This window comes from Aulonocara stuartgranti, assembly GCF_965226115.1.
Source record: "Aulonocara stuartgranti genome assembly, chromosome: 23".
Classification (NCBI taxonomy): Eukaryota; Metazoa; Chordata; class Actinopteri; order Cichliformes; family Cichlidae; genus Aulonocara; species Aulonocara stuartgranti.
In genome coordinates, this window is record NC_138958.1 from 53,405,384 (window position 1) to 53,418,777 (window position 13,394).

General features: G+C 46.1%; 1 protein-coding gene across 1 annotated transcript in view; it reads right to left on the reverse strand.

Annotated features, from left to right (window-relative positions):
• The window catches only part of plcd4a (phospholipase C, delta 4a), a gene marked incomplete at its 5' end in the record, with an annotated part of 66,945 nt that overhangs the window by 37,062 nt on the left and 16,489 nt on the right, over window positions 1–13,394 (reverse strand). Inside the window, 4 exon segments of the mRNA XM_082523465.1 lie at window positions 4,419–4,620; window positions 4,766–4,997; window positions 5,550–5,679; window positions 13,145–13,373. Of these exon segments, the coding sequence (XP_082379591.1) occupies window positions 4,419–4,620; window positions 4,766–4,997; window positions 5,550–5,679; window positions 13,145–13,373 (793 nt within the window).

Below are 13,394 nucleotides of genomic sequence, written 5' to 3' on the forward strand. Positions count from 1 at the left end.
AAAATGCCGCAGCACACCTCTTAACTGGCTCCAGAAGGCATGATCACATCACCCCTGTTCTAGCCAATCTACACTGGCTCCCCATCAAATACCATATCGTTTTTAAAATCCTTTTGTATACTTTTAGAATTTTAAATAACCTGGCACCAAGTTACCTAACTGACCTCATCGACTTGTATAGCCCCATAAGAGCATTTAGATCCTCTAACCAACTGCTCTTAGTGCAACCAAGGCTCCGCCGAAAGACTAGAGTTAGACTTAAATCGCGCTTAAAAACTCACTTGTTTAATCTAGCCTTTTAAGCACATTAGTTCGGACTTCCACCTGGTCTGCATTTGTGCTACATAACTGTAACTGTTTTTGTTGTCTTTTGTTGTAACCTGCATTCCGGCACTTGTGTGAAGCACTTTTGTGGACACTGGTCCTTTTTAAATGTGCTATAGAAATAAACATTGATTGATTGATTGATTGATTGATTGACTGATTGATTGATTGATTGAGAAGAAAATTCTGAAATCAATTAAATCATTGTCTACTTACTTTTAAAATTTAGAATTTTACATTTAAATTTAAAAAGTAGACGTTGTGGGAAGCATTAAGCCACTTTGCTCTGTTTTAAGTGTCGTAATAAGAATTGAATTGAATTGCCCTTTATTTCCATTGCACATGTAAAATTAAATTATGGGTGCTCCACACCAACTGTGGATAAATAAAATATAAATAGTAAGACAGCAGGTATAATTAACAAACAGGAGAAATATATACAATCAAGACGAATCTATTAAAAACAATAGAAAAGGAACACGTTGGAGAAAAGGTTGCAAAGTGCTTGAAAGTAGAGCAAAGGACTTGGTCTGAGTAGAGTCTGTGTGTGATTGGCCTTAGTGATGAGAGTTACTCAGACCATGGCTCATATTGATGAGGTGGGTGGGCAGGGGTGGGTTTTGCGAGGAAAGTGTTTGCTGATAGTGTTTGACCCCTGTGTACCAAACACCATAGCAGTAGGAGAGAACGCTTTCCATTGAGGAGTCGTAGAAGGCCAGTTGCATCTTCCAGTACAGGTTATTCTCCCTGAGGACACAGAGGAAGTGAATCCGCTGCTGGGCCTTCTTTACCGGGGCGATGGTGTTTGTGAAGCCATTCTCCATTTGTAAGGTGGGGAGTGGACCTGCCTGTGCCTCCCAAAGTTCATGATAAGTTGTTTCAGGTCCTCCCTGGACGACCTGCTTGTGGTGTGCTTGTGTGCTCTCTCCCTTTTTTTCTTCTCCCCGCCCTCTGGGTCTGCTTCTGGGAGAGTGAGAGTGTGGCGACCCCTGACCCGGAAGTGTCTCCGCTCAGCAGCCAACACACCTGTACCTAATCTTCAACCCAGCTGTCACTAATCAGCCCCCATTTTGGGCTGAGGTAACGGTGTGTCCGGATGGCAGTCGACGCTGGTTTGTACTCGTAAGTAAAGTGTGCTCGTTATTGGTGATGTAGCTTTAGCTGGTTAACCTGCTCATCTGTTGTTGTTGCTTGTCTTTTAGGAGGAAAAGTACGGGGAGGAGGGTTGGAGAGAAGAAGCTTGCTAGGATTACCACTGGGGAGACTCACCTGCACCACTACTGGGAATTTGGAGAAAAGCACTGTTGGACTATTGCACTTCTTTTCATGTTTAAGACTGTTTTTTTGGGACTGTAAATAAACTCACTGTCTGCTTTGCATCCAGAGCTTCACGACTGAGTCTGTATTTCCCATTACCCGTGATAGGATGTTCAGTTTTCGGTTATTTTCTGAGCACCAAGGGGACAAGTTCTCCAACAGAAACCTGGACTCTCCGTAGCAAGTGTCCAGTTACCAAGACCCTCTGAAGGTCTACTAGAAGATGTGGCCTGGCTCAAAAATGAACAGCTACAAGAAGAAGTGCCCTCCATGGAGAAGGAGACAAGAAGCCAAGATCAAGCCATAATGGAGGGAAATTAGCCAACTATCGGAGCTGTAGAAAGGTGCGATGATAAAAGAGGTACCTAAAAAGTGCTGTTCATAACTGAAGCCTTGGAAACTCCCAACCAAAGACTCACAGCCTTGGCCAGCTGCTTAAAGAGGTATGCCAGAGAGAAAAAAAAAACAAGCTGAACTCCACTGAACCACCCAAGGAGTACTCTTAGTGGCAGAGCACACTTAAAGACAGCACACTTAAAGGAAAGAGGAACAATTTTTTTGACTGACCAACGCGTTTCGGCTTGTGGTCTTCATCAGGGTCATAGTAACACATACAGGGAGTGCAGAATTATTAGGCAAATGAGTATTTTGTCCACATCATCCTCTTCATGCATGTTGTCTTACTCCAAGCTGTATAGGCTCGAAAGCCTACTACCAATTAAGCATATTAGGTGATGTGCATCTCTGTAATGAGAAGGGGTGTGGTCTAATGACATCAACACCCTATATCAGGTGTGCATAATTATTAGGCAACGTCCTTTCCTTTGGCAAAATGGGTCAAAAGAAGGACTTAACAGGCTCAGAAAAGTCAAAAATAGTGAGATATCTTGCAGAGGGATGCAGCAGTCTCAAAACTGCAAAGCTTCTGAAGCATGATCATCGAACAATCAAGCGTTTCATTCAAAATAGTCAACAGGGTCGCAAGAAGCGTGTGGAAAAACCAAGGCGCAAATTAACTGCCCATGAACTGAGAAAAGTCAAGCGTGCAGCTGCCAAGATGCCACTTGCCACCAGTTTGGCCATATTTCAGAGCTGCAACATCACTGGAGTGCCCAAAAGCACAAGGTGTGCAATACTCAGAGACATGGCCAAGGTAAGAAAGGCTGAAAGACGACCACCACTGAACAAGACACACAAGCTGAAATGTCAAGACTGGGCCAAGAAATATCTCAAGACTGGTTTTTCTAAGGTTTTATGGACTGATGAAATGAGAGTGAGTCTTGATGGGCCAGATGGATGGGCCCGTGGCTGGATTGGTAAAGGGCAGAGAGCTCCAGTCCCACTCAGACGCCAGCAAGGTGGAGGTGGAGTACTGGTTTGGGCTGGTATCATCAAAGATGAGCTTGTGGGGCCTTTTCGGGTTGAGGATGGAGTCAAGCTCAACTCCCAGTCCTACTGCCAGTTTCTGGAAGACACCTTCTTCAAGCAGTGGTACAGGAAGAAGTCTGCATCCTTCAAGAAAAACATGATTTTCATGCAGGACAATGCTCCATCACACGCGTCCAAGTACTCCACAGCGTGGCTGGCAAGAAAGGGTATAAAAGAAGAAAAACTAATGACATGGCCTCCTTGTTCACCTGATCTGAACCCCATTGAGAACCTGTGGTCCATCATCAAATGTGAGATTTACAAGGAGGGAAAACAGTACACCTCTCTGAACAGTGTCTGGGAGGCTGTGGTTGCTGCTGCACGCAATGTTGATGGTGAACAGATCAAAACACTAACAGAATCCATGGATGGCAGGCTTTTGAGTGTCCTTGCAAAGAAAGGTGGCTATATTGGTCGCTGATTTGTTTTTGTTTTTGAATGTCAGAAATGTATATTTGTGAATGTGGAGATGTTATATTGGTGTCACTGGTAAAAATAAATAATTGAAATGGGTATATATTTGTTTTTTGTTAAGTTGCCTAATAATTATGCACAGTAATAGTCACCTGCACACACAGATATCCCCCTAAAATAGCTAAAACTAAAAACAAACTAAAAACTACTTCCAAAAACATTCAGCTTTGATATTAATGAGTTTTTTGGGTTCATTGAGAACATGGTTGTTGTTCAATAATAACATTATTCCTCAAAAATACAACTTGCCTAATAATTCTGCACTCCCTGTAGTAGAAGTGTGCTTCAGAAAACAGAAAAAAATTCAAATGAACCAATCACATCTTCATAGATAAATCAGCTGATATATAACAGGTTGGTATTGGTTAATTGGTTAAGTCATGCCCAAGTAAATACTGGCCTAGATCATTAATGATGAAGACGGGGGGGAGGAGACATAATCCCCACCTGTCTTAAAATAATACATGCATGAAATACATAAGAAGAATATTACAAATATACAAAAATGATTACAAAGGAAAGCATTTAATTATTAATGATCTAGTCCAGTATTTACTTGTGCGTGACTTAAGCAAACCAAAATGATCAAAATTGATGATAATCCAACTTTGGACTACGAATACGTACTGATAAATCTCAACCTGATGAATTAGCTGTGAGCAACCACGTTTTGGCTTACTGTGCAATTTTACAAACCCCTACTCTTTCAAGGTACTACTCTCTAGAAGTATCTCTGGACAAGCTAGCATATTGCAGACACGCTTGTTAGAAGGAGTGGTTCACTAGCTACCCCAGCTCTTCATGTGCAACATATTTTAGAATAATGTTGGGGTGAATTTGATCAAAGCATGGTAATTTTAAGCCAGTACTGCTACCTGATGTATCCCTCCACACTGCTTTGTCCTCTGAGCTGGTCCTCCATCAGGTAGGTGTTGTGGGACGATGAGATGAAATAATGACAGAGTGGCTGAGTCATGTCCTGAAAGATCCCCCTCTGCTGTGGGTTAAAAATGGAGCCTTCAGCTGAGCCGAGGTACATCAAAAAGCCATCAAATGTCATGGCATTCATGCGCTTGGCTGGAATGACAGTAAGATGGTGTCAATGGTGTAATGTGCTAACTGTACCATAAAATCTCATGAGGGAATAGACTGATCCTAATGTCATAAAAATTATATTCAAACAAAACATCAAGATGCAGTGTATTCTTTACAATGTGTGCACCTTTGTCCGAGGGTTCATAGCACTCAATGAGCTGCTTAGCATGCAGTTGGATATCATCCCCCTCAAGCTGTTCCTCTCTAAGGAAGTCCTCCAGGTTGCTTTGGGATAGCTTCTGACCATCAACAGAGTATTCCTGAAATACCTTCAGTACATCCTCTCGCTGAGTCAACATCTTGTAGAAGAGCACAAACTCATCATTCTCCAGGGTACCTGATTGGGACTTATCAGCCATCTGAGACAAGAGGCAAAAAATGTGTACTGTAGCCAGGTGGACAGATGCATCAAAGTGTAAGATCTTGTTGAGAAATAAATATATATTCTTAATGCTTATTTGCTGATTAGATTGTTTTATGAGAGGCCCAAACTTCAGTGTAAAACTAGGTCGCAGGCTGACAGGAAACTGCATGCTTTTGCAAAAATAGGAGCTGCAGGCCGAAAGTGAAACTAAGTAGAGTGTTTGATCGAAACTTAAAGTGTGTGTGACGTCTAGATGAAGTATATAAATAACCAAGCTTCCTGTTTTTGCCTGAGACTTGAGCTGGCATTGCTGTGTGTGCCTAGTCTCCATATTCTGGAATATGTCAAATTAAAGATCTTTTGAGTTAGACCACTTTGAGCCGTGTCTTTCTTGTTCGTTGAAGAATACAAAGAACTGGATTTAATAATCTCCTAATCCTAGTACCAAGAAAATTACAACAGAACCCAAACAACCTTAATACTGAATATTTAAATCACAGGAATGTGTATACTTTGTTAGTATACACATTTAGTACAGGTCTCTCACTGTAAAAAGGTGGTGAGCATGATGTTCATTCATGTCCACATTCATCATCTTCAGCAGGTCTTGCACTTCCTTAAAGTTCATCCTGCCATCATTGTTCTTGTCTGCCTTTTTGAACCATTCACCAATCCATCTGAGTACAACAATCAAGGAACTTTCTAATAAAACTTTTTTTTTTTGCTACAGTAATGGTACAATGGTCACTGTAAAGATAGACAGACAGATACCTTATTGATCTCACAAGGGAAATTGTTACCTAACAGCATCATGACAAAGAATAAAAATAGTAAAGTCACAATAAACACCACAATTAAAAGAGTCACAGGGGCCTGGTAAGGGCCTATACTATGACAAAGTGCAGTATGTCTATCTATCTATCTATCTATCTATCTATCTATCTATCTATCTATCTATCTATCTATCTATCTATCTATCTATCTATCTATCTATCTATCTATATACATATATACACATATATATATATATATATATATCCCAAGGTCCCAAGGTCAAAATGGGAGATGCCTCCAAGGGTGGTGGAGAATGACCGAGCTAAGATCCTGTGGGACTTCCAGATACAGACGGACAAAATGGTGGTGGCTAACCAACCGGACATAGTGGTGGTAGACAAACAGAAGAAGACGGCCGTAGTGATCGATGTAGCGGTTCCGAATGACAGCAATATCAGGAAGAAGGAACACGAGAAGCTGGAGAAATACCAAGGGCTCAGAGAAGAGCTTGAGAGGATGTGGAGGGTGAAGGTAACGGTGGTCCCCGTGGTAATCGGAGCACTCGGTGCGGTGACTCCCAAGCTAGGCGAGTGGCTCCAGCAGATCCCGGGAACAACATCGGAGATCTCTGTCCAGAAGAGCGCAGTCCTGGGAACAGCTAAGATACTGCACAGGACCCTCAAGCTCCCAGGCCTCTGGTAGAGGACCCGAGCTTGAAGGATAAACCGCCCGCAGGGGCGTGCTGGGTGTTTTTTTTTTTTTATATATATATGTACAGTACCTCTATTGCTTAAGCATTAAGCATATTGCTACTATCTCTACTTTCAAGATTAGGCTTAAAACTTTCCTTTTTGCTAAAGCATATAGTTAGAGCTGGACCAGGTGACCCTGAATCCTCCCTTAGTTATGCTGCAATAGGTGTAGGCTGCCGGGGGATTCCCATGATGCATTGAGTTTTTCCTTTCCAGTCACCTTTCTCACTCACTATGTATTAACAGACCTCTCTGCATTGAATCATATCTGTTATTAACCTCTGTCTCTCTTCCACAGCATGTCTTTATCCTGTCTTCCTTCTCTCACCCCAACCAATCACAGCAGATGGCCGCCCCTCCCTGAGCCTGGTTCTGCCGGAGGTTTCTTCCTGTTAAAAGGGAGTTTTTCCTTCCCACTTTTGCCAAAGTGCTTGCTCATAGGGGGTCATATGATTGTTGGGTTTTTCTCTGTATCTATGAAGCGCCTTGAGGCGACTTATGTTGTGATTTGGCGCTATATAAATAAAATTGAATTGAATTGAATTGAATTAAGCCACTGCACTGAGCAGCGGTCACAAGGTGGTTGGTGTCTGTCGTGGTGGTAACCCCCGAACCAAATGGTGGACACCAGAGGTGAAGGGAGCCACCAGGCTGAAGAAGGCTTGGCTAGCCTGTGGTACTGTGGAGACAGCTGATAGATACTGACAGGCCAAGCGGAACGTGGCTCAGGCAGTGGTTGAAGCAAAAACTTGGGTGTGGGAGGAGCTTGGAGAAGCCATGGAAAAGAATTTTGGACTGCCTTGAAGAGATTCTGGCAAACTGTCAGGCGACTCAGAAAAGGAAAATGGTGCTCTACCTGCACTGTGTATAGTGCGGGTCGAGCACTGCTGACTTTGACTGAGAAAATTGTAGGAAGGAATACTTTGAGGACCTCCTTAATCCCACTGGCACATCTTCCGTGGAGGTGGCATCTGGGAACGAGGGGGGCAACTCGCTTATCTCCAGGGGTGAAGTCACTAAGGTAGCTAAACAACTCCTTGGTGGCACGGCCCATTGGGTGGATGAGTTCCTAAATGATCTGGACGTTGTATGGCTGTCTTGGTTGACATGCCTCTTTAGTGTTGTGTGGAGCTCAGGGGCGGTACATCTGGATCGGCAGACTGGTGTGGTGGAAAGGAAAGTCCTTGGATACAGGAGGAACAATGTGTTTTTTGTCCTGGTCGTGGGACACTGGATCAGCTCTTTATCCTCTTGAGGATACTTGAGGGTGCATAGGAGTTTGCCCAACCAGTTTAAATGTTGTTTGTGGATTTGGGGAAGGCATTCAACCATGTCCCTCGGAGTGTCCTGTGGGAGGTGCTTCAGGAGTATGCGTTGCCATTCAATCCTTACACAACTGTTGCAAGAGCTTGGTCCACATAGCCGGCAATAAGTCAGACTTATTTCAGGTGGTTGATGGACTCTGCCAGGGCTGCCCTTTGTCACCTATTCTGTTTGTAATTTTTAGGCCATGGTCCTCAGCTGGAAAAGGGTCCCCACTCCGGGACAGTATCTTGGGGTCTTGTTCACGAGTGACAGGAGCAGGAGATGGATTGGTGGTGCGGCTGCAGTGATGCAGATCCTGTACTGGTCCATTGTGGTAAAGAGAGCACTGAGTGTAAAGTAGAGCTGTTGCTCCTCTACATTGAAAAGGTGGTTTGGGCATTTGAAAATGATGCCTCCTGGGTGAGGTGTTCTGGGCATGTCCAACCCGGGGCAAACCCAGGACATGCTGGAGGGATTATATCTCTTTGAGGAGGTGGCTGGGGAGAGGGAGGTCTGGGCTTCTCTTTTTAGGCTGCTGCCCCCCTGACCTGGGCCCAGATAAGCAGAAGAAGATGGATGGATGGTGATAAAAATTAAAGAAAGGTAGAAATGAAGTTAGTTAAAAACAGTAAAAGTAAGACTGATAATTTGTAAGAGAGATGTGCAAATTGCATGAAGGTATAAATACAAAAATAAGTTTGGGATCTTATGTGTGACAATGTAGTAGTACAGGTAAAGCAAAGCCGGGAGCATTGAAGGTGGATTCAAGTACGTCCATGGTGTAAATATGAAGAGAAATGGAGTAGTACTCTTGAGTATATGAATAATACTATGGCAATGACAAGACTGTCAGAAAGAATCACAAGTTTGAAACAGGCCACCTGTTCCAGCTTCCCAAAAGGCACCTGAAGGACTCCTTGTGGGACACCACATGCCAGAGAGGCTGAGGAAGATACAGAGTCACCAAAGTGGACTGAGAAAGTTCTCTCCTGAACCACTCAAAAGCTGTACCTTTGATGCCCACATGGTATTCTAAATGGGACATGAGATGGTCTACTGCAGGAGTCCCCAACTCCAGGCCTCGAGGGCCGGTGTCCTGCAGGTTTTAGATCTCACCCTGGGTCTGCACACCTGAATCAAATGATTAGTTCATTACCAGGCCTCTGGAGAACTGCAAGACATGTTGAGGAGGTAATGTAGCCATTTGAATCAGCTGTGTTGGATCATGGACACATCTAAAAACTGCAGGACACCGGCCCTCGAGGCCTGGAGTTGGGGACCCCTGGTCTACTATATCAAAAGCAGCAGTCAGAGCAGGTCAAGGAGAAACTACTGTTGACCAATAAGGACATTAAAGGCTCACCTCAGTTTTGCCAGAAAACATCTTGATGATCCACAAAACTTTTGGGAATATATTCTCTGGACTGATGAGACAAAAGCAGAACTTTTTGGAAGGTGTTTGTCCCCATTATATCTGGGGTAAAAGTAACACAGTTGTAACACACCTTTTAAGAAAATGAACATGGGGGTGGGGGGGTCATAGTTTGGTCCCGCCTTCACTGTTGTGATTGGTGTGGGGGTAGGGACAGGCTTAGGGCGTCGGGGGGTTCCCCGGAGGCATCTTCCTTGGGGGGCTCAACCCGGGGTAGCGGTTATGTCCGGTTGGGGGCTCTTTTGGCTCTCGAGTGACTGTTTCCTCGTGGCTGCATGTAGCGGGGCTAGGGGAGAGTCTGTGCTGACGGACGTGGGTTACTGACCTGGTAGCCTGGCTGCCCCTGGGTGGGTCCGGGATGGGCGTGAGGTTCTGGGGGCGCTCCGTCTCTGGGCTGGGGCCCTGGCCGGGCCTCGGGGCCTTGGGTCCTGGTTTGTGTGTTGCCGGGGTTGTGGGCGGGTGGGTGCATGGGGGCCCATCCCTGGCGCAGGGTGCTGCCGGTGCGTCGAGCCACCTGGGGGGCTCTTCAACTGGTGGGGGAGATTGTCACACCTTGCAGGAGCTTTCCTCTCCTCAGGAACTCTCTGCAGGAGGGGGAGATACAGGAGAGGTGGAGGAAGATCTCAGCCTGGGTGTTTATTGTCTCATGTAGTCTGGAAGATGAGTGGATGGTGGGGTGGGTGCAGTTTTCTCTGTGGTGGGGTTGGGTGGACTGTCCCGGGCTCTGTGGGGCCGGGGGGCGCTGCTGCGCTGGGCCCCGGTCTGGATGGGCCTGGGCCCCCTTTCCCTGGCGGGTCGCGGAGTATGGGAGTGCCTACTGGGGTCAGCGGGGGAGCTGGCCCCAGGGAGGGGTCACCTGCCCCTCCCTTCCTTCCCTCCCCATCTCCAGCTGCCTCCCTCTTCCCGCTCCACCACAACCACCCACACATGCAGGGCCTTGGAGTAGGGGTATGTCACCAGGGTGCAGAGGAGGCTACTCCCCCCTCTGTCCCCTTCTGGCTGCCTCTGCCTCAATTTTATCCCACAACTTAGACATTCACATTACTCACACTCTCATTACACATACATATAGGATCTTGGGGGTGGGCACGATACACGGAGTCCAAATTACCATCAGGGTGTACACCCCACCCCTGGCGTCGTTGCCCACCTCTCAATTTTAAATACACGTAGACATTGAGGGCTAGCAGGAGGGACCATGCGCTTACCTGCTGCTCTCTGGCAGGTAGCTCCATGCCCTCCTGGGTTTTAAATGCACCTTAGAACACACATGCATCAACACTACAATGAGCGGGTGGAGGGAGGTTTGGAGTCTTCTCTCATCCCCGTTCTCTGCGGCCTGCTAGAGCGGGGGGGCTAGGAGGAGGAGTTGGCCGTCCGACTGCGGTCTGGAGTGTGGGGCCTCCCTGCTGCTGCGGAGTCGGGGCGGTCTGCCTCTCCCCACCGCAGGGAAAAGGGTAACACCACCTGGGTCTGGGTGCAGTTCCCCCCTCCAGGGGCAAGGGTACCTAGACCCGGTTCGTAGAGTACGCTTGGGGAGTATGATCGTGTGTACAGCGTCTCTTTATGTCTGTCTCCACGTTGGTTGAGTGTGGAGTAAGTGCATATGAGAGCATGAGGGTGGGAATGGATGTTTGTGTCTGTGTGTGCCTGTATTTCTGTGTCTATATGTCAGGCTGGGTATCAGACGCCACCTCTCTGGGGACATCTCAGGCCCTCCAAGGTTTGGAGGCCTATCTCCACCCACCACCACTTCCCCTGCCAGTGGCGGACTCCCTCAGGTGTCGGTGTGTTGGTGGTTCTTTGTGTCTGGGGGTGGGCGTCCGGGTACACACCGGCTCACTCCTTGGCGGCCACTTATCGGGGCCTGGAGCCTGGGGCTCGCTCGGGCACTTCAGGGGTGGGGTGCCCTTGGCCTCTTGGCCTGGGGCTCGGTCACTCAGGCGCGGCTGGCTGCCGGCGGAGCTCACGGGCGCGTCACTGCAACTCCCCCTGGCTTCTGCTCTGCGGCTGCTGAGTGAGCCCTCATCTGGGACTCTCCTCAGCTCTTTCTGGGACAGTGGCGCGGCTGCCCCTCTGTTGGTCTTCCTTGGTCTCTTGTGTTCTGGGGGCCTCTGGATGTCTGGAGTTTTGATCTCCTCCATACCTGCTTCACACCCTGGAGGACGGGGCTGTGGCCCCCCCACACTCCCTAGCAGATCGTTACATGGAGAAACCTTTGGAATGCAAGCATGCTGATCCACACAGGTGTACACACTGGTATTCACAGACGCGGACTACAGCTTTCCTGGCTGCTGCCTCAAAGCACATTGTGCGCTGTCTATCTTGCGTGCTGCACAATATCGTTTATTATTTAGTATCTACTGATATTTACTGCTAGCTAGTTTATTGTGATGGTGCCGTTTTTTTTATTATGTTGCTCTTTGTTGTTTGCTTTCTCTTCTGTTTTTTTTCTCCATACAGGTGACCCAGGTGTTTGTTTGTTTTTTCTTCCCCCCCTTCTCACCGTCTCTTCTCCCCTTTGGTTTTCTTTCTTTCTCTCCCTCTCTTTCTTTCATTCTTTCTCCCTGTCCTATCCCCCAGTCATGTCTGTCCCGTTTATAGCAACTGAAAATAAAATAAATTCATAATTATAATAAAGGTCAATCAAATGGACCAATATGGCAAGGCAATGATGATCCACTTGGTAAAATAAATCCGCTTGGCATCTTTCTTGGCCTTAAGACAACAATTCTGATGCTAAAGATCCAAACGGGACACAAAAAAAAAAGAAAAAAAAAAGAAAAGAAAATGAACATCATATTAACAGTAAAAAAAATGGTGATGGTGGTCTGGGGCTGTTTTGCTGCCTCAGGACGTGGAAAACTTTCTGTGGTAAATGAAACCATGAATTCTGCTGTCAAATAAAACATCCTAAAAGAGAATGTCCGGTCATCTGTTCATGACCTCAAGCTGAAGTGCACTTGGGTTCTACAGCAGAGTAATGATCCAGCAAGTCCACCTCTGAATGGCTTAAGAAAAACAAAATGAAGACTTTGGAGTGGCCTAGTCAAAGTCCTGAGCTGAATCTGATTGAGATGCTGTGGCATGAACTTAGAAAGGCGGTTTGTGCTCGAAAACCCTCCAAAGTGGTTGAATTACAACAATTCTACAGAGATGAGTGTGCCAAAATTCCTGCATCACGCTATAAAAGACTCATTGCCAGTTACTGCAAACACTTGATTGCAGTTGTTGCTGCTAAGGGTGGCCCCACCAGTTATTAGGTTTAGGGGCAATCACTTCACACCAGGCCATGCAGGTTTGGAGTTTTTCCCCTTTAGGGTTTCCCCCTTAATAATAAACACCTTCATTTAGAAACTGCATTTTGTTTACTTGTGTAAACCCGACTGCTCATCACTTCCATGTTACCTGCACTGGCTGCTGGCTGAGGTCAGCATACATGTAGCTGTAAGATCACACTGGGTTTTTCGCCAGTTTTGTGTTCGCCTGCTATCTGTTCAGACGTTTGCAAAGAGCTGACATTTTGATAGCAGTATACTGCAGTTTCTTTCCTTGACATACTTTATTACTGTGTTTTCATGCAATAAAAATAAACCCCAAATCTCCACTCCCGAAACGTTGTAGACCCGGCACTATAGTTCTCCTCTCTGCACACAAAAGAGTAGCACATGTCTGCAGGAAGAAGAAGAAGATATGTTTATTTTTTTTCTCTTTCTATCTGACATGCAAATGTGATTATAAGATTACTGAGTTTAGTACAGTAACTCATTACATTACTGTATTACTGAAAAATGTAATGTGATGTAATGTACACCCAACACAAATTCTTTATATATAGTTAGGTTGACCGCATATGTATGTAAACTGAGTGAAGGATACTGATCGAGTTTCTCCCTCTCACCCATGTTTTCCACATTCTCAATCAGTTTCCTCATGCCCCATATCCAGGACTGTGCTTCCTCAGCTGACTCGGCCACCAGGTCCAAATTGCCCCTGCGACCGCGAAAGACCAATGTGAAGCATCTGTCAGGTGGGAACTCATCTGCAATACTGAGGAGGACCTCACTCTGGTGCCCCTCTCGAACTGCTTCCACATCATTCACAGAAACTAGGAACAAAGAAAGTGGAA